Source organism: Pelophylax lessonae (assembly GCF_965119305.1).
Source record: "Pelophylax lessonae genome assembly, chromosome: 6".
Lineage (NCBI taxonomy): Eukaryota > Metazoa > Chordata > Amphibia > Anura > Ranidae > Pelophylax > Pelophylax lessonae.
This window is the reverse complement of record NC_138773.1, coordinates 145952210-145977914: the sequence shown is the minus strand read 5'-3', so window position 1 is coordinate 145977914 and position 25705 is coordinate 145952210. Positions and strand designations below refer to the sequence as shown.

The window sequence follows — 25705 nt, the reverse complement described above, 5'->3', positions numbered from 1 at the left end:
AATTGTTTTTAAGGACTCTCCATCTCCCTCTGACTTTGTCATTGGTACCCACGTTTACCATGAATTCTTTGTCTTCCCCAGCCCCACCCAATAATCTGTCCACCAGATCCGTGATGTGCTGAACCCGAGCGCCCAGTAAACAACAGACAGTTCGGCACTTACGGTCTTTGTGACAGATTGCCCTCTCTGTCCTTCTAATAATTGAGTCCCCTACCACCAGAACCTGTCTTTCCTTTCCCTTGCTCCCACACTCACTGGAGAATTTCATCCCCTCGCAGCTAGGGGCTTCGCTCTGCTCCACCAATGCTGGTCCCTGACTGGTTTCCCCAACATCACGCAACAGGGCGTATTTATTGGGATTCTCCAGCCCAGGACCGACTTCCTTGCCTTGTTCCCTTCTACCCTTTAATGTTGAAAAATGTAAAGTAATGCACTTGGGGGCCAGAAACCAGAAAGCAAGCTACTCACTAGGGGGGAACCTCTGGGTGAGTCAAAGATGGAAAAGGACTTGGGGGTACTGGTAGACAACAGGCTTGGCAGTGGCATGCAATGCCAAGCCGCTGCAAGCAAAGCCAACAGAATACTGGGATGTATAAAAAAGGGGATTCACTCCAGAAGTAAAGAGATTATTCTCCCACTCTACAAGACTCTGGTCCGGCCGCATCTGGAGTATGCTGTCCAGTTCTGGGCACCGGTCCTCAGGAAGGATGTGCTGGAACTGGAAAGAGTCCAGAGAAGGGCAACAAAAATAATTAGGGGAATGGAGGACATCAGCTATGAGGAAAAACTACAAGCACTGAACTTATTCTCTCTGGAGAAGAGACGATTGAGGGGGGATATGATATCAATGTACAAATACTGTACGGGCGACCCTAGCATAAGGAACAAACTATTCAGAGAAAGGGAATACAAGAAGACACGTGGCCACTCACTAAAACTAGAGGAAAGGCGGTTTAACCTTAAAGTGCGTAAGGGGTTCTTCACTGTAAGAGCGGTAAGGATGTGGAATTCTCTTCCACAAGTAATCGTAACAGCAGGGTGCATTGATAGTTTCAAAAAACTATTAGATGGGCACCTTAGAGACCACAACATACAGGGGTATACAATGTACGGTTAAAAGCAAACACACACACACATCATAGGTTGTACTGGATGGACTGATGTCTTTTTTCAACCTCACTATGTTACTATGTTACCCTTCCTAACTGTCACCCAACTTCTCTGCTCTGATGCCTGCACCCTTGTATCTCTGCCCTCCTCTGTGCAGGCCCCTGCCTGCACCTGACAGGTACGTTCCCAGCTCTCCTTCAGTATAAAGATTCTTCTCCGTGTTGCCAGCTGCTTCCCTAGATTCAGGACCTGAGCTTCCAGGGAAGCAACGTGCTTACATTTTGTGCAGCTGTATTCGCCCTCGATCGCCTGATCGAGGAACATATACATGCGACAAGATGTGCACCGAATCGCATCTACACACCGCCGGGCATTTTACCTACTAATCTAAACTAATGGGGATTTTGAAAATTAACTTTGTCCTGTGTAGCTGTTTTCTAGCTTCCTGACTCTAATTTCTCAGGTACTCTACAACACTCTGGAACTCACTCACACGTACTTTACAACAATCAGGCACTCACACTCAGGTACTCAGGTTCGGGCACTCACGCTTGGATACTCCCGCTCAGATACTCACGCACTCACATTCAGGCACTACACTCAGGTACTCACGTTTAGGTACTGAGATACTCACGGTCAGGCACTCACACTCAGGCACTCAGGTACTTTACGCTCAGATACTTAGGCACTCACACTCAGGTACACAGCACTCAGACTCAGGTACTCAGGTAATCACACTCAGATACTCACGCTCAGGTACTCAGGCACACATGCTTGGGTTCTCCCGGTTGTCTACTCAGGCACTTACACTCAGGTACTCGGGTACTCATGCTTGGGTACTCAGGCACTCACACTTAGGTACTCAGGCTTGGGTACTCACACTACACCCTCAGTCAGTCTAGTCACAGTTTGTCTATACTTACCTAATGTGTGTCTCTGAGATCCTGTACAACCGCCTCTTTTTTTTTTTTTTTGAAAGGTGTTTATTTATAAGTTTGCAATAAAAATACACAACAAAGAACACTACAACCAAGGCAATAAACTATGACGAGGTTTGCACAGAGTTAATAGTGGAGAACATAACAGTAACCGATTCAGTGACAGGCCAAACGTGGCCAACGGGGGAAGGGAGGGAGGTACCCCAACAGCAGGGCCCCGCCTGCAAACCATAAGGGCAGCCCGTAGGGCAAACTCAACAGGGCATCAAAGTGGTCCCAAAAGCAGAGGGAACAAGGACAACAGCCAAACACCCACAGCCAACATACACACACCTTCCCCCACCCTCCATAAACCCGGCCCTGGGGGGCAACAGACACCACATTATAGTCATCCCATATAATCCGTGACACTGTGGGGATCACCTCAGTCCCACTCAGCTTACAAGCTAGGAGGCAGAGGACGTCCGTCCAGAATTAATCCTCAACATTGAGCCAGGGCTGCCAGAGTTTAGTACACTTACCGGGTCACCCTCTACTCTTGTATATCAATTTATACAGTGGTATATCCCTGTACAGTACCATAGAATTTCTGTACCATGGGCAGCTCAATACTTTTCCAGTGCAGCAATATGACTTTCCTAGCATAAAACAGTAATATGTGAATCAGGGCCCTAGCATGAACACGATGTACAAAGTCATTTAAGATGCCCAGCAGACAAACCTCTGGAGTATGGGGTACCGGTAGGTGTAACTTATCAGTGAAAAAATCAAAAATGGACATCCAGTATTGCTGGACCAGAACATATGGATAAGGTCAGCCGCAGGACAAACCCAACAGCCGCCTCTTTAACCACTTGCCGACTGCCGCACAACTATTTACTGCGGCAGTCAGCCCCCTATAGGCAAAATTACGTAGGGGTACGTCGCTCGCCCACATTCCCCCCCCCCGCTCATTCCCTGCCTTGCCAGCGCGTGTGACCGGCAGCTCTGATGTCTGCCAGCCACTCGCAATCTCCCTCAGGAGAGAGAGAAAGAAGACAGCTGATGTAAACACAGCCATCTGTCATTCTCCTGAAGTAATGACCGAGGCTATGCGATCCTGCTATGTAGGATCATATGTCTCTGTGATTACTTCACTAGTCACGCCCCCTAACAAAATCACACCCCTAGGGACACACTTAACCCCTTGATCACCAATAAAGTTAACCCCTTCCCTGCCAGTGTCATTTTTACAGTAACAGTGCATATTTATAGCACTGATTACTGTAGTAATGTCACTGGTACCCCCAAAAATGTCAGTCAGGGGTCCGATCTGTCCGCCACAATGTCGCAGTCCCGCAAAAAAAAAAAATCGCAGATCGCTGCTATTACTAGTTAAAAAAAAAAAACAATAAAAATTACATAAATCTTTCCCGTAGTTAGTAAATGCAATAACTTTTGCGCAAACCAATCAAAATCCGCTTACTGCATTTTTTTTTACCAAAAATATGTAGCAGAAAACAAATAAGCCCAAAATGTTAAAAAATTTTGATTTTTACTTTTTTTTTTTTGTTTTTTTGAGAATGTCATATAAAAAAATGTGAAAAATATTATTTTTTCAAAATTATCGCTCTTTTTTTGTTTATAGCGCAAAAAATAAAAATCGCGCAGGTGATCAAATACCACTAAAAGAAAGCTCTGTTTGTGGGAAAAAAAAAGGACATCAATTTAATTTGGGTACAGCGTTGCACGACCGCACAATTGTCCGTTAAAGTCACGCAGTGCTGAATTGCAAAATAGGGCCTGGTCATTGAGCAGCCAAATCCTCCAGGGCTTAAGTGGTTAACTTGACACTGAAACTGGCAATGACACTTGTAGGCTAACGGTGGATCCTCCTCCCTCAGTCCCTCTGTCAGTATCCTACCCTGCTCCCGCCCCTATACTATCTCTTACTGGCCTCGGTCAGCTCTTGGGATCCCTTGGTCCCAACCCCCTGCCACCTCTTCTGGTCCCCTGGTCTCCCGCCGCCTCAACGGTTCGGGGGGAGGGGGGTCCGCTCAGGATAGTCTCCTCTCACACTCGCTCACTGCTCACTCTTCCGATGCTGCACTCTCCTCGCACACATGCTGAACAGGTCTGTCGCCTTCTCCGCACAGCACCACAGCATCACCTCTGGACTGGATCAGCAATCTTGATGTGTTTTATAGCAGAAACTAAAAAAAATGATATATTTTTTTCAAAATTTTCTTTTATTTGTATAAAAAGAAAAAAGCAGAGGTGATCAAGTACCACCAAAAGAAAGCTCTATTTGTGTCGGAAAAAAATGACCTACATTTTATTTGGGTATAGTGTCTCACGACCACGCAATTGTCAGTTAAAGTACGGCAGTGCTGTATCACAAAAAATGGCCTGGTCATGAAGGGGGGGGGGGGTACACCTTATCGAAGCTCACACTTATTCATAACCTGTATGCATGCCTTCTATATTATCCTTAACCACTTGCCGACTGCCCGCCACATATATACTGCGGCAGGCCTGGCTCAGCTGCGTGAATCACCGTACCTGTATAGCAGACCGCGGGAGCGCTCCTGGGGGCGAGCGTGCCCCGCTGGTGGCGCGCTCTCACCCCCACTAGGCAGCGGGGATGCCGATGCAGGGGACCGACGGCGCAGATTGCTGCTGGGCACCCGCTATCGCTCCCCGCTGAGAGAAAACACCGGTCAGCTGTTGTAAACACAGCTGACCGTTGTTCTCTGTGAATTGATTACAGAGCTCCTGTGATCCATCTATATAGGATTACAGGTCTCTATGGTCAATCCCCCCACAGTTAGTAAACACTCCCCTAGGCTCAAAATTAACTCTTTGATCACCCCTAGGTTAATCCTTTCCCTGCCAGTGTCATTATTACAGTGCATATTTTTAGCACTGATTACTGTAGTAATGTCACTGGTCCCCCCAAAAGGGTCAAAAATGTCAGTTAGGGGTCCGATCTGTCTGCAGCAATGTTGCAGTCCTGCTAAAAATCACAGCTCACCGCCATTATTAGTAAAAAATAAATAAAAATGACACTTCTTTCCCCTATTTTGTAGACTCAATCACTTTTGTGCAAAGCAATCAAAATACGCTTATTGCAATTTTTTTCTTTTTACCAAAAATATGTAGCAGAATACAAATTGGCCTGAAATGATGAAAAAAATTGACTTATTTTTTGGGGGGGAATGTTCAAAAAGTGAAAAATATTTTTTTCCAGAATTGTCACACATTTCTTTGTTTATAGCGCAAAAAATAAAAATCGCACAGGTAATCAAATACCACCAAAAGAAAGTTATATTAGTGGGGAAAAAAGGACATCGATTTTATTTGGGTACAGCGTTGCACGACCGTGCAATTGTTTGTTAAACTAACGCAGTGCTGAATCGCAAAAAATGGCTTGGTCATTAAGGGGGCAAATGCTTCCGGTCCAGAACTGGTTAAAGATACTTTCTATTAGGGATCGACCGATTATCGGCAAAGCCGATATATCGAGGGCCAATATGCACTTTCCCTGATATATCAGAATCGGTGACCGGTATTGCAGATTTCGGGAAATTGCTTGTACCAGAGTGATGCCTGCAGCTAGAGGCATCACCCAGGTATGCATTGGCCAAAATATTTGTATCGATATCGGCAATGAAAAACTGATATGGGTCAATCACTACTTTCTATGTTGTCCTAGCTGCAGTGAGCTTTCTTGTAGCTAACGTGCCTTTTTTGCTGCAGGTGTTTTTTTCACTTTTACTTATTTGCAGAAATGAGCAGAGAACAAAAATATATTGATGAAAATGTAGTAATGGATAAACACTGCTTTGAATGTTGGTCTCTGCCTATTCATATTAATTATGGGTTTTGAACCAGTTTTAAAAGCAGAGGAGTAGAAAAGACACAGTCCCTTTTGCAGTAACTTCTGTTTTTTGGGTGCAGAAAGTGTTAAGCAAAGTGCTTGTAACCACCTTTATTAGGCTGCAAAGAAACTGAGGGGGGTAGTGAAAAATTAAATGATTCTTCCTTACAGGTCTACTTTTGTTCATGCACACAGGGCTTGTGGTCAAGTTAATGTGTTACATGGGGTAGCATTTCTGCCCTTTGCAACAGTACTCTGCAGCTTTATTAAGAATGTGAGCAGTGTGACTTTGCTTATCATGTATTATACTGACAGTGGGGTTGATTTAATAAAACTGGAGAGTGCAAAATCTGGTGCAGCTGTGCATGGTAGCCAATCGACTTGTAACTTCAGCTTGTTCAGTTAAAAAAAACCTTGAAGCTGTTTGATTTGTATGCTGAGCTGCACTAGATTTTGCGCTCTTCAGTTTTAGTAAATTAACCCCAATATGTTTCGATGCAATGGCCCATTTTGGAGGGAATAGCTGCATGGAGATAAAGCACTGTTTATTAAGGTGCAAGAAGCAGTAAGGAGAAGAAGGACCTCGGGTAAAGGGGAAAAAAAAACTGGGTAACCCATGGGTTTGTAGGTGCCCCACTAGTACAGTGTTTTTCATGGCATCTTTTGCACAAGTACCTTTACATTCTGTGCTGTGATGCAATGTATTTCTCTGTAGTTTGTTTATTAACATTAATACCCTTGTGTTTTTAACTTCAGCCAACAGAACGTCCAAGAATAAGCCCTCAAGTTGCTCTGTACCTCTTATCACAGGTAAGCCTAATCTAAATAAGATTGATTGAAAAAATTAGACATTCTAGAGGACAAGAAGAAAGACCTATGATTGCAACTTGTATACCCAGCTGGGTTGTTATTACTCCTATTCCTTTACAGTTGTTAAAAATATTTTCTTTCTGTAGTTTTATTTATTTATTTTTTTTGTATATACAGTATTGTAGGGCATGTATGATTCCTACAGGAGATTTATGCAAGCCCTCTCATGTGAGATCCACTGCACAGAGGAAAAAGTATGTAGCTCTTGCTAAAACGATATGCATTTTTGTGAATAATATATATATATATATATATATATATATATATATATATATATATTTCTCTTACGTCCTCTGACAGTCGCCGCCGCCTCTAAGTCATCACTGTTGGGTATTGACTTCCACTCCGCAGGAGTATCTAGGCATAAAGACTTAGTCAAAAGAACAAAGGCATTTGCATATACACACCCATTGGGGCTGTCCCATCTGGTCAATACCCCCCTGCAGTGACCACTCCCAACTCAGTTTCATTCTGCCTAGCGTCAGGAGTAGTTAGGCTTCCCTGTGCTGGGGCTACAGTCTCAGCCTATCTAATCTTTTATTTGATTTTCTTTGAAAATGTCAGTTTTTTTCTTACTTTACTAGCTGTTTATTTTGTCAGCTTTTAGTTTTTAGTAATTTCTTCGGTAGAAGATGGATTCAAGCGGTGCTGGGATTCGGACTGTCAGCCCTGGTTCTCCAGGGCAGAGGGTCAGATGGACTCCCAGCCCGCCATTGAGCGTTCAGCCGTGGTTCGTCCTGGCACTATGAACGACCCATCCCTGCTCGCAGCAGGGATGCAGCCGTGAGGTGGCTGCCTCACAGGACACATCTGCGATGCTGCAGTGTCATGTCCCTGGCTAATGGCACTCCCTGTCAGATGAGGACAGCGGCTTTCCGTTTCATAGAGGCACCCCACGCCACCTGGTACAGGTAAGTTCTTCTGTGTGGGGCCTCTGTCTGGGGTGGCAGTCCTGTGTTGCTGTGTGTCCCCCATGTCTGTGCCTGTGTAACTCCCTGATGCGGTCCCTGCGGGGATCGCTTGTGCATGCGCTGCGGTGCTGTATGTTTTTGGGGGTCCCCTTCCCTGTGTCACTTCGGTGCTTATTGGGGTTGCAGACTTTGTGTGTGGCGGCCGCAGCGGGGTAAATCCGTGCGGTCCACCATTTTAGGTATGGGCAGGCATGTTTGGCTTCTCTATGGGCGTACTACATGCTGTTTTTGGCGCCATCTGTCGCCATTTTGCGGTAGCAGAACGATCGTTCCGACCGCATGTTCGGCGGCCATTTTGGCAGAGCCTCCCATGCAAATCCTATGGGGCAGCCATTTTCCCTGAGTCGTGCAGCCTATAAGTTCAGCCTACTCTAGCAGCACTTCCTTTTCCTCTGAAGCAGGACATGGGTGGCAACACTCTGCGGGGCTCTGCAGGTTATTGCTCTCAATATCTTTCTGTATTGTCGCTTCTGGCTCAGTTTTTTTCTTCTCCTGTTTGGGGGTCTTTGTCACTGTAGCTGTAGCGGTGGGCTGCGCATTCCGCAGCGATCTTAAAGGGGCAGTACAAACTTTCTTGCACTGTTGTTTTGTAACCTTGAGCAATGGATTCTCAGGACAGCAAATTCCCCCCAGCTCTGGTGGGGGTCCCCAGTTCTCGTGGCCCCTCTGAGACCTGGTTTGGCCGCTGTAGTGGCGACTTTGGTGTCAAAAATGGAAATGCTGATGGCTGAACGTGCTGCTAAAAAGAGGCCCAGATTGTCTCTCTCCTCTGATTCAGATGGTGATATGGCTGCTGCGGCGAGCGTGCCCTTTTCAGGGTCTCGCTAATCCTGAGGCAGAGGTGGAGGGGGTTGATACCTCCTCCCCGGGGTCACCTGAAGAGCGGGCGACCATGGAGGAATTAATTGTTTCTGTTAAGGAAACACTACATTTGGAGGATGACCCCAGTCCTCCCGGCGTTGTGTCCTCGTTTGGGACGCACAGGACCCGCAAGTCGGCACAGGTTTTCCCTGCCCAGCTGAATTTCATTTCACTGTTAATGAAATGTGGCGCACGTTAAAACGTCCATTCCTTGTGCCTAGTCGGTTCAAATTGCTTTATCCCTTTGCACCGGCTACGAAATCACTATGGTGTGTGCCTCCACAGGTAGATCACACTGTGGCCGTGTTAAACAAGGCTACCTTGGTTCCTTCTGAAGATACCCCGGTTTTCCGGGATCCCGAGGACCGGCGGTTGGAGTCTCTAGCCCGCCATTCCTATACGGTGGCGGGCTCGTTGCTCAGACCCATTTTCGCGTCCGTTTTGGTGGCTCAGGCGGTGGCTGATTGGACTAAGTTGCTTAGGAGCAACCTCGTGTCTGATGATGTTTACGCCTGCCCGGCTGGAAATGGTGGATCAAATCCACCAAGGAATCATGTATCTGTGTGATGCGGCCTTAAATGAGGCTCCTTTAGTAGCACGCCTCTCTAGTGTCTCGGTACTTAACCGGCGACTGATATGGCTAAAGAGCTGGTCGGCTGACCAGTCCTCGCGGAAAACAGTTGCTGATTTTCCCTATGCTGGCTCTCGCCTTTTTGGCGAAGCATTGGATACCTTGGTGAAAAGCGTCACGGGGGGCAAGAGCACCTTGCTGCCCCAGAACCCGAAGAACAAGTCCTTTCGTGGCAAGCAGGGTTCTGCGCCTAGATCCACTCAGGGGTGCTTTCGTGCCTTTTGGAACCAATCCAAGGGCAAGCCCTTCAAGGCCCAGGGCAGCCAGAAAAAGCCCTGGGCGGGTAAGCAGAAGTCAGGCAATGCCTACTCGGCGGGTCAGTCCCCCTCTGCCTGAAGGGGCTCCCTCACCCATTTCAGGGGTGGGGGGACGTTTGCGCGGTTTTCTCCAACCTTGGCTGCTCCGGCTATCGGACAGGTGGGTTCAGGAAATCATTCGATCGGGGTACAAGATCGAATTCCTTTCCCGGCCGGCGGACAGATTATTTCCCTCAAATCTTCATTTACCTCCGGGGCGTCTGCAGGACCTGCACCAAGCGGTACAGGACCTTCTTGCTCAGGGGGTGATTGTCCCGGTGCCTAATCGGGACAGGTTTCGGGGGTTTTATTCAAATCTGTTCACTGTGCCCAGAAAGGAGGGCAAAGTGCGCCCTATTCTGGACCTGAAATCGCTGAACCGCTTCGTGCGTGTTCGAAAGTTCCGTATGGAGTCTCTCCGTTCGGTGGTGGCCTCCTTGAGTCCAGGAGAATTCCTGGCCTTGATAGATCTAAAAGATGCGTACCTGCGCATCCCCATTTTCGAGGGTCATCAGTGGTACCTTCGGTTTGCTATCGCAGAGGACCACTACCAGTTTGTGGCGTTACCTTTCGGTCTCGCTTCGGCACCAAGGGTTTTTACCAAAGTGTTGGCGCCGGTTCTGGGCCTGCTGAGGGCACAGGGCATTGCGGTCTTGGGTTACCTGGACGATCTACTTCTGAGATCACGTGCCAGCCAGGACCTAGTGTGCGATCTGTCCACCACGGTACAGACGCTCCAGGAGTTCGGATGGACCATCAACATTCAGAAATCGACATTGTCTCCATCGGTTCGTCTTCCCTATCTGGGAATGATTCTGGACTCTGCTCAGGCAAGGGTGTTTTTGCCGGAGGACAAGCTCCGGACCTTGCAGGACGAGATCAGGTCCCTCAGGGACAACCCGTCCTCGTCACTCAGGACCTGTATGCGGGGCCTGGGGTTGATGGTATCGGCCTTCAAGGCGATACCCTTTGCTCAGTTTCACACGCGGGCTCTCCAGGCAGAGATCCTGGCCAGGTGGGACAGACTGCCTCAGTCCCTGGATCTGAGGGTCTCCTTGAGTCGTCAGACCAGATTGGCTCTTCTGTGGTGGCTCCAGTCCCTGTCGGTGGCGGAAGGCAAGTCCTTCCATCCGTTGGTGTGGACGGTGATCACCACGGATGCCAGCCTGTCGGGCTGGGGTGGAGTCCTGGGCAACTTTTCTGCCCAGGGCAACTTTTCTGCCCAGGGCACTTGGTCGGAGGAGGAGTCCTCCCTCCCGATAAATGTGCTGGAATTGCGAGCGATAAAACTCTGTCTCTTCCAGTGGTCAGACTGTCTGCGGGGCCGTCCTGTCCGGGTACAGACAGACAATGCTACCGCGGTGGCTTACATCAACCACCAAGGGGGCACCAGGAGTGCTCGGGCGGCCCAGGAGGTGACCGACATTCTGTCTTGGGCCGAGACTCATGTCCCGGCGATCTCAGCAGTTCACATTCCGGGTGTGGAGAATTGGCAGGCTGACTATCTGAGCCGCCAGACCCTGGACCAGGGGGAATGGTCCCTACACCCGAAGGTCTTCCAAATGCTGTGTGCGAAGTGGGGATCCCTGGACGTGGATCTGTTCACATCTCGGCTAAACCGAAAGGTTTGTGGCAAAAACGCGCGATCCGCTGGCAGACGCCTCGGATGCGTTAGTGGCCCAGTGGCATCAGTATCGTCTGATGTATGCCTTTCCTCCGATTCAGTTGCTATCCAGGTTCCTTCACAGGTTAGCCTCGGAACCGCACCTGGTGATTCTGGTGGCGCCGGACTGGCCACGCCGGTCCTGGTACGCCGACGTTGTTCACCTGGCAGTGGCGCCTCCGTGGCGACTGCCTCTGCGGGAAGATCTCCTTTCTCAGGGTCCGATCTTCCATCCTGCTTTACAGTCACTGCCTTTAACGTGCCTGGCTGTTGAGACCCAGGTCCTGAGGGACAGAGGTCTCTCCTCTGAGGTCATTCCTACCCTTGTCAAGGCTAGAAAAACCTCCTCCTTGTAAAATCTATTACCGTACCTGGAAGGCTTATTTCGCCTGGTGTGAGTCCAGGGGGTTCTCCCCTCGCTCTTACTCGGTGTCGAGAGTGTTGGCCTTCCTTCAGTCTGGGGTGGACCAGCGCCTGGCGCTGGCCATGATAAAAGGCCAGGTGTCCGCACTGGCTATTCTTTTCCAACGCCCTGTGGCGTCTCATTCCCTGGTTCGCACCTTCATTCAAGGTGTGCGACATTTGGCTCCTCCCAGGAAGGAGCCCTTACCTCCATGGGACTTGAACTTGGTTCTGTCCGTGTTACAGCGTGCTCCCTTTGAATACATTCGGGATATATCGTTGCCTCTGCTGTCTAAGAAGGTTGCCTTTTTGGTGGCGATCACTTCGGCTCGCAGGGTGTCGGAACTGGCAGAGTTATCTTGCCGTTCTCCGTACTTGGTGATTCACCGGGATAAGGTGGTCTTGCGTCCGCATCCCTCCTTTCTTCCTAAGGTGGTCTCTGAGTTCCACATTAATGAGGACATTGTCCTGCCTTCGCTTTGTACGAAGCCTAAGCATCCTAAGGAGGTTGCTCTGCATTCCTTGGATGTTGTCAGGGCGATCAGGGTTTACCTGTCGTCTACGGAATCCTTTCGGAAGACAGATTCACTTTTTGTCCTTCCTGAGTGACCTCGGAAGGGCATGGCTGCATCTGCAGCGACTATTGCCAAATGGATCAGACAGACCATTGAACAGGCTTACGCCTTGAAGGAACGGGTTCCACCCTTCCCTGTTAAGGCGCACTCTACCAGATCTGTGAGTGCGTCCGGGGCCTATTGGCATCGGGCCTCGGTGGCCCAGGTGTGCAAGGCTGCGACTTGGTCGTCGGTGCACACTTTTTCCAAGTTCTACAAAGTAGATGTTCTAGCATCAGCTGATGCTTCCTTTGGCCGCAAGGTTCTCAGTGCGGCAGTGCCATGAAGGACCCTTGTTTTTTTATGGGTCCCTGGCTGTTGGTATTTACTTTCCTGGGCTGTTGCTCCTGTTGAACATTTTTTTTTCTGTTGCCCAGAAGGTTCTCTTACGGTGCATGTAAGATTCCTTTCTCTGATGTGGGTACTGCGTTGCCTTTTCTACGGTTGCGTCTCCCACCCCTCATGTCTATACTGCTTTGGGACATCCCAACAATGATGACTTAGAGGCGGCGGCGACTGTCGGAGGACGTAAGGGAAATCAGAATTTTTGTAAAATCTTACCTGTAAAATTCCTTTCTCTGAGTCCTCCGACAGTTGCCGCCCCCGCCCCTCTTTGGGGTCATGTTCTTATTACCTACTGCTATGCTACCAAACTGATTTGGGAGTGGTCACTGCAGGGGGGTATTGACCAGATGGGACAGCCCCCATGGGTGTGTATATGCAAATGCCTTTGTTCTTTTGACTAAGTCTTTATGCCTAGCTACTGCTGCGGAGCAGAAGTCAATACCCAACAGTGATGACTTAGAGGCGGCGGCGACTGTCGGAGGACTCAGAGAAAGGAATTTTACAGGTAAGATTTTACAAAAATTCTGTTATATATACACACACATTACAATGGATAAAAGATATTGGTCAGGAAAAGGGTACAAAATAATTTCCAAGGCATTCAATATACCAAGGAACACAGTGAAGACCGTCTTTATTAAGTGGAGACGATATGGCACAACAGTGGAATCAAGAACTTAATGTCACCCCAAAGTTGATGAAAAGACAACAAGAAAACTGGTCAGGGAGGCGGCCAAGAGGCCTACAGCAACATTAAAGAAGCTGCAGGAATATCTGGCAAGTACTGGCTGTGTGGTACATGTGACAACAATCTCCCATATTCTTTTTATGTCTGGGCTATGGGGTAGAGTGGCAAGACGGAAGCATTTTCTTCTGAAGAAAAATATCCAAGCCTGGCTAAAGTATGCAAAAACACATCTGAAGTCTCCCAAAAGTATATGGGAAAATGTGTTCTGGTCTGATGAAACCAAAGTTGAACCTTTTGGCCATAATTCTGAAAGATATGTTCAGGCTCTGCTAGAAAGCTGAATCTGAAGGGGAACTTCATCTTTAAGCATGACAATGACCCAAAACATACATCCAAATCAAGAAAGAAATGGCTTCACCAGAAGATTAAAGTTTTGGAAAATCTGTGAGGTGATCTGAAGAGGGCTGTGCACAAAAGATCTGACAGATTTGGAGTGTTTTTGCAAAGAAGAGTGGGCAAATATTGCTAAGTCAAGATATGCCATGCTGACAGACTCATACCCAAAAAGACTGGATGCTGTAATAGAATCAAAAGGTGATTCAACAAAGTATTCGTTTAAGGGCGTGCACACTTCAACCATATTATACTAGTTTATTTTTACTTCCCTGCGCCTTTGTTGTTCAACTTAGTTGTACAGTTTATAGGTCACATTACAGTTTTACTAAACCCAGAACCTGCGTTCACTATATCTGGTCTCCCACAGTACACAGAACGTGGAAATGCAATTATTTTAGTAAATATTAACAGATAAATACCTTTTCTTATCAGCCATATATAGCAGCCTTGTGACTTGTATCAGTTCCTAGTAAAGCTCGTAGGAGAAGTTTTCATTCTCCCCTGATCCTCTGTCTTGACATGTAGACGCACCACTGCGTCACATCCGGTCTCCATGATGACAACATCCGGAGACTGGATTGCGGCCATATTGGAGACCAGAACCGCCGACACATGAACTTTCTCTTGTGACTGAAGACGAGAGAGAAAAACAAAGGTTTCTCTACTCATATGCAGCTACACCAGAGAGTAAAATAAGCCCCTATCACCACAGCGTGGGGGCCTTCCAGTGTCGGGTGCAATCACTGGTTTTTGCAGCGGAGAAGGAATTATACTTCTCAAGTCGCACGGTGCATTCAAGAAACAACAAGCATTTATTGGTAGGCACATAATAGAAAAATTTAATAAAAACCCAGAGGTGTATGTCTAGACCCCAGAATGAACAAGGAGAAAAAAATAAACACAAAAACAAGGGAGAAGAGGGAAATGAGATCCCATCATGAACAATAACGCAAAAAAATCAAAAAAATTTCCAACACTTACTTTAAACCCAGCTTTGGCCTTATTTGTTGGGTTGACTACTAAAGAATTTAAAGGCATTACTCATAATAATATCACCAATAATTTAAACTCCAAACAACAAATTGCCCTAAAAACATTGAGATATTAAGATAACAATCAAACCATCAGATCAAGGGGGCAATATAGCCCTAATGGATAACATTCACAAAACCTTTGTATAGACACACTTACAGGGGGCTGTCCCTCTGGTCCAATATCCCCATCTAGCTGCATTCCCAATTCAGTTTTGTCTCTGCCTAGCATAGGAGTAGGCTGGCTTTTCCCTGGCTGGGGCTGCAGTCTCAGCCTTTTTTCTTCCGATTATTTTTTCTCTCTGAGAAAGTGTTTTTCTTAAGATAGCTTTTTCTTTGTCCCTGCGCTTAGTCGGACTTCAGATAACTACAGTGTTTGCGGAGCTGGGAATCACAGTGGTTGTCCTAGAGCCTTATGGAATCCCAGCCTGCCATCGAGCGTTAGCAGGCTATGCGTACGCCCAGGCCTCGCAAACGACCATGTCCCTGTCCTCAGGGATGAGCCTGCGAAGTGGCTACTTTGCTGGGATGTCTCAACTGCGGTACGCTGCGTGTTGCTAGCGTCCTTTTCGGGTGACGGCACCACCACCCAGAGTGGGAGGCTTCCTGTCACAGAGCCGTACCCACGTTTTTCGCTGGAACGGTGAGTACCATACTACCCTTCTGTCTATGGCAGTTATCTGTCGGAGTGTGTATGTGGGCCCTCTGTTTTGTGGGGATGGCAGTTCGGTGTGGATCTGTAATGTCCCTTCCCGGTCCCTGGGTGGGTGCTGTGGCGGTTCTACCGCTATATGGGGGGTTGCAGGGGTCCCGGATGGCCCTGGAGTGCTTAGGCAACTATTTGGGGGTACAGATGTGGTGTGTGGGGGGCCGCAATCGGCGGGAAACCGCACAACCGCCATTTTAGGTGTGGGCAGGCTGTTTATCCTCACTGTGAGGGCAGCAGCCATTTTCTGCAATGCTGTTGGCGCCTATCGGGCGCCATCTTTAGTGTGGGCACTATGTCCTTATGTGGACAGCGGCCATTTTCTCAGAACTTTTTTTGTGGCCCAGGGCTGTGTTCTGCCTCTAGAAGTGTGAGGTCACTTCCTTTCTTTTCACATGCAGATCGAGCTGGCAGCGTGTGGCAAGTATAGATCACCTTTGGGGGATTTTATGGTGTTTCCTGGCCTGCATTCCTGCTAGCATTCATTTTCCTGCAGTTTCTGGTAGCACGGGTCTGGTTCCTCATTGCGGTGCAGTTGCGGTGGGAACCGCGAACATCGCCGATTTAAAGGGCCAGTATTATTTAATTTGAGATTGCTATTATGGAGTCCCAGGATAGCATATTCCCCCCCCAGATCTGGTGGATGGTTCAGGTACTCCTGAATCCTCTGCTATAGTCTCACTTACTGATGCACTTGCGACTTTAGCGTCAAAAGTAGATTTGTTGATGTCTGACTGGGCTTATAAGAAAAGGCCTATGCCCTCTAAGTCTTCGGATTCAGAGCCAGATTTGGTTGCCACGGACAGTGTACCCCCTGAGGGGTCTCAGTCGGATGTGGAGGAGGAGGAGGAGGATTCACCCTCCGGATCAGAAAGAGAACGCACTGCAATGGCTGCGCTTATTAGCTCCGTGAAAGACACTTTCAATTTGGATGATGAGCCCCACCTGTCGGGTAAGCGGTCTTCCTTTGGGACCCGCAAAGCCCAGAAGTCAGGTCAGGTTTTTCCCTGTCCCGCGGAGTTTCACGAAACCGTGAATGACCAATGGCACAATTTAAAACGTAATTTTGTAGTGCCCAAGAGATTTCAGTACCGTTATCCCTTTGCAGATCCAGTGAATTCTCGCTGGACTGTGGTTTCTAAGGTGGACCACACTGTGTCCAGGTTGAATAAAGCCACTTTGATGTCCGCAGAGGATTCTCCGGTGTTTAAAATCCCGGCGGATAGGCGGGTGGAAACTCTTACCCGCCACATATACTTGTACTTACTGAAACCCGTGTTCGCTTCCCTAATGGTCTCTCAGGATGTTGTGGAGTGGGCCACGGCGCTTAAGCACACTCTAATTGCTGACTCCGCCCCTCCTGCTACTCTGGAGATGGTGGATCAAATTGGTGAGGCTGTTTTATACCTGTGTGTCGCGGCCTTGGATGAGGCCCCTCTAGTTGCACGACTGTCTGCAGTCGCAGGTACGATTCGTCGCATCGTTTGGTTAAGACGACAGTGTCTGACATCCCTTTTGCGGGACTCTCTGGATGAATTGGTCAAGGGGGTCACTGGGGGCAAGAGCACTCTGCTGTCCTGGGGCAAGTCCTTCCGCGGTAAGCAGGGCCCTTCCTTTAGAACTAACCAGGGGTCCTTTCGTGCCTTCAAGGCACAAGACAAAGGTAAGTCCTTCAAGCCCCCTGGTGTCCAGAAGAAGCCTTGGGCGGGCAAGTCTAAAGCCGCCCATCCTGGCACGGCGGCTCAGTCCGCCTCTACCCGAAGGGGCGCCCTCACCTGTTTCAGGGGTGGGGGGACGTCTGCGCTGTTATCCCGGACCTTGGCTGGCCAAGATTCAGGACAGGTGGGTTCAAGAACTCATTCGATCAGGGTACAAGATCGAGTTTCAATCACGCCCAGCAGACAGATTCTTTCCCTCAAATCTTCATTTGACCCCAGATCGTTTCCGAGATCTTCATCGGGCGGTTCAGGATCTCCTCGCCCAAGGGGTGATTGTCCCGGTTCCACATCGGGACAGGTTTCTGGGTTTTTACTCTAATCTGTTCATAGTGCCCAGAAAGGAGGGCAAGGTGCATCCAATTCTGTACTTAAAGTTTCTGAACCGATTTGTGCGGGTTCAGAAGTTCCGAATGGAGTCCCTCCGGTCGGTGGTAGCATCCCTGTGTCCAGGAGATTTCCTGGCTTCCATCGACCTCAAGGATGGGTATCTACATATCCCTAGCTACGAGGGTCATCAGAGGTACCTCCGATTCGCAATAGCAGAGGAGCACTATCAGTTTGTGGCGTTGCCTTTCGGCCTCGCTTCGGCTCCAAGGGTTTTTTACCAAAGTTCTGGCTCCTGTTCTAGCCTTGTTGCTGCGAGTACAGGGGATTTCCATCCTTGGGTACCTGGACGATCTGTTTTTAAGGCCGAGCTCCTGTGCCAATCTGTTACGCCATCTGTCCATCATGGTTCAGACGCTCCAGGAGTTCGGGTGGACCATCAATGTTCAGAAGTCGACCTTGTCCCCTTCTGTTCGCCTCCCTTACCTGGGGATGGTTCTGGACTCCGCCCAGGTGAAGGTCTTTCTTCCAGAGGACAAACTCCGGACCCTGCAGGACAAGGTCAGGTCCCTCAGGGACAACGAGTTCTCCTCGCTTCGGACCTGCATGCAGTCCCTGGGCTTGATGCTGTCGGCTTTCGAGGTGATCCCATTTGCACAGTTTCACTCAAGATCTCTTCAAGCAGAGATTCTGGCCAGGTGGGACAGGCATCCTCATTCCTTGGAAAGGAGGATCTCTTTGGGCCCCCAGGTTAGATCGGATCTTCTGTGGTGGCTACAGTCTCCGGCTCTGATGGAAGGCAAGTCCTTTCGCCCGCTACTGTGGACTGTGATCACCACGGACGCCAGCCTGTCGGGCTGGGGTGGAGTTCTAGGCAATTGTCTGCCCAGGGCACTTGGTCGGAGGAGGAATCCTCCGTGCCGATAAATGTCTTGGAACTGCGAGCGATCAAGCTCGGTTTGCTCCATTGGTCGAATCGTCTGCGGGGCTGCCCAGTGCATGTGCAGACAAACAACGCAACTGCGGTGGCTTACATCAATCACCAAGGGGGCACCAGGAGTGCCTGGGCGGCCAAGGAAGTGGCCGAGACGCAGGTCCCAGTGATTTCGCCAGTTCACATTCCGGGTGTGGAGAACTGGCAGGCGGACTATCTGAGCCGCCAGACCCTGGACCAGGGGGAATGGTCCCTACACCCGGAGGTTTTTCGATGCTGTGTGCGCAATGGGGATCCCCAGATGTGGATCTGTTCACGTCTCGTCTAAACAACAAGGTGGGAAGGTCCATGGCAAGAACGCGCGACCCTCTGGCAGACGTGTTGGTAGTGCCTTGGACTCGGTATCGCCTGATTTATGCCTCCCCCCCCCCCCCCCCCCCCCGATTTAGTTGTTCAGGTTCTTTCGCAGGTTGGTCTTGGAACCAAGGTTGGTGATTCTGGTGGCCCCAGGCTGGCCGCACCAGTCTTGGTACGCGGACATCATGCAACTGGTCGTCAAGCCTTCCTGGTTGCTCCCACTACGAGACAATCTTCTGTCTCGGGGGCCAATCTTCCATCCTGCTTTACAGTCGCTGGCTTTGACGGCCTGGCTGTTGAAAGCTAGGTCTTGAGGGACAGACGTCTCTCGTCGGCAGTCATTCCTACCTTGCTCAAGGCTAGGAAGGCCTCATCTGGTAAGATCTATTATCGTACCTGGAAGGCTTATTTCGCCTGGTGTGAATCGCAGGGGTTCCACCCCCGCTCCTTTTCGGTGACGAGGGTGCTAGCTTTCCTGCAAACTGGTGTGGAGCAGCATCTTTCCGCTAACCACTATTAAGGGTCAGTTGTCTGCGCTGGCCATTCTCTTCCAGTGCCCCTTGGCATCAAATTCCTTGATCCGCACCTTTATTCAAGGGTTGCGCCATCTGGCTCCCCCTGGAAAGGCTCCCTTGCCTCCTTGGGACCTGAATTTGGTCCTGTCCGTTTTGCAACGTCCTCCCTTTGAGAACATCAGTTAGATTCCTCTGCCTGTGCTGTCACGGAAAGTTGCCTTTCTGGTGGCGATCACATCTGCTCGCAGAGTGTCAGAGTTGGCGGCCCTGTCTTGCCGCTCTCCCTATCTGGTTGTTCATAGGGATAAGGTTGTCTTGCGACCTCATCAGTCCTTCCTTCCGAAGGTGGTTTCAGATTTTCATCTCAACGAGGACATTGTCTTACCTTCGCTGTTTGCGAAGCCTAAGCATCCTAAGGAGTTTGCCTTGCATTCCTTGGATGTGGTCCGGGCGATCAGGGTTTACCTGTCGTCCACTGAATCTTTCAGAAAGTCGGATTGTCTTTTTGTCCTTCCTGAGGGACCTCGGGAGGCTACGGCTGCGTCGGCGGCAACCATTTCCAAATGGATCAGACAGACGATTGTACAGGCCTATTCAATTAGGGATCAGGTTCCACCTTTCCCTGTCACAGCGCACTCTACCAGAGCGATTAGTGCGTCCTGGGCCTTCTGCCATCAGGCGTCTGTGTCTCAGGTGTGCAAAGCGGCGACCTGGTCATCCGTGCATACCTTTACTAAATTCTACAAACTTGATGTCCTGGCATCAGCAGATGCCTCTTTTGGCCGCAAAGTTCTGAGTGCGGCAGTGCCTTAGGGGAGACATGGTGGTTTTAGCCTGTCTCCTCCTGTTGGGTTTTTTTTCCCCTTGTTTATTTTGCTTTCCTGGGTTTGTTCGCTCCTGTTGAGCTTTCTTGTTGCCCAGTGTTTACCTTTCTGATTCAGATAAGGTTCTTTTCTCTGACCTGGGTGCTGCGCCTTTTGACGGTTACGTTTCCCACCCCTCACATTTACACTGCTTTAGAACGTCCCAGACGTGCAGATTGTATGAGTGGGCGGCGACTGTCGGAGGACGTAAGACAAAATAGAATTTTTGTAAGAACTTACTGTAAAATTAATTTCTCTGAGTCCTCTGACAGTCGCCGCCCCCCACCCCTCTTTTGGGGTTCATGGATCTCTATACTGCTTGCTACCAAACTGAATTGGGAATGCAGCTAGATGGGGGTATTGGACCAGAAGGACAGCCCCCTGTAGGTGTGTCTATACAAAGGTTTTTGTGAATGTTTTCTAACAAAATCTTTTGCTTAGCTTACTCCTGTGGATAAGACCAATACCCAGATGTGCAGATTGTATGAGTGGGCGGCGACTCTCAGAGGACTCAGAGAAAATAATTTTACGGTAAGTTCTTACAAAAATTCTATTTTCTCGGAGAGGATCAGCCAAGTAATAGATGCTTAAAAGACAAGAGAAGGGCCCACCGACCTAGTGCAATACCATAAAACATTTATTGGAAAATCATAAAAACCATGCCATACATTATACTCACAAGAGTATGCTAGGTATAAGCATAAAAACAGATGATTCCTTTGGCTATCCAAAGACCACAGGACCAACACACTTAATTGCGACAAAAGAACTTGAAGGCGTCCATATGAATAGGGCTAACACATTTTGAGGGAGAACCCTCTTCCTCCGAGCCATGATTGCAAATGACCAGTTAGACTCGTATATACTACCCAGCCGAGTGGATAGGACCTCCCACTGAGATAGGCCCTGCCCCTCTAATACCATTCACATGCAATTGTAAATAAACAATTGATTGATTAGTTTGTGATTTGTACAATACATAAATACATACAGTGCATTTTCATTTTAAAAAAACACAGAATAGGCCTTATTAATTGGCTACAATAGCCAAAAAAAAAAAAAAAAACACCCCTTATAATAAAATTTAAAACACATTGTTTAAAAAAAGTCCACTATGAATATTATACACAGATGCCAATTGATAATTAAAAATCATCATAATATAAAATGAATAAATTAAGATCTCAATCAACATATATAGAAAACTTGTGTATAGCTCCAGGCTCTATAATATCACTGACCAGCAGATGGATGTATGCCCACCTCCTCCTCCAAACTAAAAAGGGGGGGTTGTTGGCGAGGCCAATCCTCCGGATACCTCAGTACCTTCATATGTCCCCGACAAGTAGTACTTCGCTGCTGATCAGTTGATCGGCTCTCCTGGACTGCGCCGGAGCCCCGTTGGGACAAATGCCTACACGGCACTTCCGGTTGCCCTACACGCCACATTCTCCCAGAGCACCGGAAAGCGCACATATTCCCTACAACAAACGCAGACCAGGGGAGGAAGAAAAAGGACCTCCAGCTATACAGAAAGAAAAAAAAATTGAAAAAAATATATTCAAAGTAACAAAAAAATAGAGCAAAAATGAAAATGAACTTATTTGAATGATAAAAAATATTTAATAAAAATAGTTCCAATGGAGCCAGGGTATGCATATATTCTCTCAACCTCTCATGCATCACAGCCATAATGACTGCTGTGGGCACTCAAGGAAAAAAAAAATAATCCAGATTTGTACCCAAGATGGTAATATTTCCATCCTTAAGAACCAAAATTACCTCTATTCTCCATTCAGTTACACTAAAACATAAATGAATAAGTACATTAATGGATAGATGCAGATGAGCCTGATAATTTGGTTTGATCACAAAGTCCAATTGGAAAAAAGACAAAAGAAAAAACAAAACAAAAAACGGTTACTTAAAAGGAAGAAAAAGGACACCCATAAAATCTGAGATCACTAATAACAAATACATATACCTAGATAGTCAGCCAGAATACTAGAAAACTGACTGAAGCTCTACTATTTCTTAATTTAACCCTTTGGGAGCAAGGGATCCCGAAGTGAAAATCCAAAATGCCTCTCTACTACATAATCTCTGATCCTTCTGCCATTATCCAAATCATGACTGATGGCTTCAATACCGAAGACCCTAAGGCCCTCGACATTGCCATTATGCACTTCTACAAAGTGCAGAGGAACTGAATAGTTGTCTTTACAATGTATTAATATTGCTCTTGTGCTCACTCACTCTTTACTCTTAGAGGGCGTTGATGTATGGTCCACATACAGTAGCCCACATGGGCAAAGTAGGCCGTACACTACATATGGGGGTGCCACAGTTGAATTGCTTAATTTTAAAGGCCTTCCCATTCATAGCAGTCACTTCTTGTTTACAATGACACATGACGGCACAGGTGGCACGATTGCCAACTCCGCACTTGTAACTAACTTTTTGATCGAATATGGTGGTCCATGGGCTATTAAGACTTCCCTTACTCACCTTTTTTACCCTACTAGATGCTACCATGCATCATATGGCGCTTTTCCACTGCATGGAACCAAGCGGTTTGGCTCGCGTTTGCTCTTTTCCACCGCATGGTACGGTGTTGGAACGGTACTGCGGTGATTTTCCACTACATGGAACCGAACGGTACGGCTCGCTTAAACAGTGCCACCTCAGTTGTGGTTCCAAGAGGGCCATACCGGTACCATATCCCACAATCCTTTGCATGCAGCCTTGACTGTTTGTCACTACTAGCCACTGATTTGTCACAGAATCGTTGTTATCCCACCCACTTTACTTTAGTGGAAAAGCAAACCGTACCAAACCGTACCGAACCGTTCCAACACCGTACCATGCGGTACCATGCAGTGGAAAACCAAACCGAGCCAAGCAGGGCTGAGTGGAGCTGAGCCGGTACTTGTAGTGGAAAAGTGCCATTAGGTCCTTAGGTTTCCTGTATACTATATGGGGTAGAGAGGGTAGGTAATCTTTCAAAAAGGGGTCATGCCTTAGTATATTCCAGTGCTTTTTTTCTATCTTGTTGATCAAAGGTGCTTTTTAATTATACCTGGTGCAAAATCTCACTTCACTCCTCTCTTCTCTTTCCTGGCTACGTTTAGTTGTAATCGTGGAAGATGATTCGTCATAAAGAGACCAATATTTAAAATAAGGCTGCTCCACATGGCTTTCCTCATACCCTTTTTCCCTGAACTTATTCATAAGGATCTTACTCTGTTCCTTGTAATCCTCTCTCAGGGTACCGGTGCAACACAACCTACAAAATTGGCCAAAAGGGACATTCTTTTTTTCTTTCTGTATTGCTGGAGGTCCTTTTTCTTCCTCCCCTGGTCGGCGTTTGTTGTAGGGAATATGTGCTCTTTCCGGTGCTCTGGGAGGATGTGACGTGTAGGGCAAACGGAAGTGACACACTCGCTGTTGGAACGCACGCGCACTGGCACTTCCTGGTTGCCGTGTGGGCGTGCATCCCAACGGGGCTCCAGCGCGGTCCAGGGGAGCCGATCAGCAGCAAAGAACTACTTGTCGGGGACACATGAAGGTCCTGAGGTACCCGGTGCTATATCCCGAGGATTGGCCTCGCCAACAAACCCCCCATTTTTAGTTTTGAGGAGGAGGGGGGCATACATCCATCTGCTGGTTAGTGATATTATAGAGCCTGGAGCTATATACAAGTTTTCTGTATAATATATATATATATATATATATATATATATATATATATATATATATATATATATATATATATATATATATATATATTGATTGAGATCTTTATTTATTTTATAATATGATGATTTTTATTCAACTATTTATATTTTATAATATGATAATTTTTAATCAACTATTTATTATCAATTGGCATCTGTATATACTGTTCATATTGGACTTTCTTTTCAACGATGTGTTTTAATTTTGTTACAAGAGGTGTTTTTTTTTTTTTTTTTTTTTTGGGCTATTGTAGCCAATTAATAAGGCCTGTGTTTTTTTTTTTTTTCAAATAAATTTTATTGAAATTTTTTTTTTTTCAAATAAATTAGCAAAAAGTACAGTCAACGAAAACTCACAAGGTTGAATATATACTTCAGTGAAATAAGAGATCTAGAATACCAGAAATCAGGAGAGGGGTAGGGGTGAGAGGAGGGGTAAGAGATGCTGATGGGAGTAGGAACTATAGGAGGGGAGGGGTGGAGAGGGAGAGGTTAGGGTTAAAGGCAGGACAAGTAAAAAGGGATGGAGGGGGGGAGATAAGGTAGGGTTAGGTGGGAAACCTATAAGAATATTCATGGGAAGCACATTCACGTCCGAAGAATAACAAATACAGCCTGAAAATATTGCATTCCTGAGGTACAAAGTATAGACATAGAGACATGAACGTCATTTCCAATAACACTCTACATCATAAATGAGTGTAGCACCGGTGCACGAAAAAGGCGCACCCGTACCGTAGGGCACGGCAGTGTTGGGGCACTCAGGCCAAAGTACCTAACATCAACTGATAGTTGTATTGAAGGCTGTCTCAGACTCGAAGGGGGGAAGCGTTTGAGGGCAAAAACAAGTTAACCGAAAGGCCATGCGGAATGGCAGGTGTAGCAAATTGGGAAGGCGTACAAGAGATGGATGAAGAATTGGAGGAAGCTGCGTGAAAAAGGGAGTCTATCCAGGATGAGCAGGAGTACGTCAGGTATGTAATAGATATGTAGGTGTTCCATTTCATGTAGAATTTGCGTGTAAGGCCAATGAAGATAAGAGCATCGATGGAGTCTCTATTGAGAAGCTTTGTTAGTTCCGATGTGACCTCTTGCAGGGTAGGAGGGCTGTAATTAATCCAGTTGTGTAGTATGGCTCTTCTGGCTAACATGTAAAAGGTCGACAGCCATGCTTTATTTGCCGAAAGAATTGCGGTTTGGTTTTAATCTAAGCCCAGTGCACGGCCATCTAGATATCCAAATAGCAATATAAGCGGGTGTCCAGTTGGTGTAAGACCTGTGATCCGTTGGGCGAAAAGTTCCACCTCCGCCCAGAATTTCGAGGTGGCAGGACAGGACCAAAACCTGTGGGATAAAGTTGGCCTATTCGTCAAGCACCATGTACATTGTTGCGGAGCATTAGCGACAGGAGAAAAAGTAAAGGGAGCATATGCCCGATGAACGATTTTCAGTTGCTGTTCCTTCCAAAACTCATTCGCGATGATTGAGCATGTAGATCGGTAACCAGCCAGAATGCAGTACGGAAGGTTTGCAAAGTGGAAGTCTTTTTCCCAAGGTGATGTAAGAGGCAGCGCTTTTTGCAGAAGCCGGTGACGTTGGAGTGGCTTGTAGATGTTTGAAATGCTTGGCTTGGGAGTGCTCACGAGGGCATCCAGTAGAGAAGGTTTAAGGCTCTTAGCCATATCACGACAGAGATGGGTAGCAAAATTAATGGCCTGATGAACATGGAGAAAGTCCGCAAGCGGAATGTGGAATTTTGAGCAGATCTCCTGCAGTGATAGAGGCCGACCCGATGACGTATCAAACAATTGGGCAAAGTTCCTTAGGTTATGCGAAGGCCAGTGCGAGAATGCAGCATATTGGTGAGTTTGATGGA

General features: G+C 47.6%; 1 protein-coding gene across 2 annotated transcripts in view; it reads left to right on the top strand.

The window, feature by feature from the left end:
* The window catches only part of CLEC16A (C-type lectin domain containing 16A), a 1483716-nt gene that overhangs the window by 577223 nt on the left and 880788 nt on the right, over positions 1 to 25705 (top strand). For both annotated transcript variants that reach the window (XM_082262146.1, XM_082262145.1), the window contains exon 8: positions 6664 to 6717. In XM_082262146.1, the coding sequence (XP_082118272.1) occupies positions 6664 to 6717 (54 nt within the window). The remainder of the gene's footprint in view (positions 1 to 6663; positions 6718 to 25705) is intronic.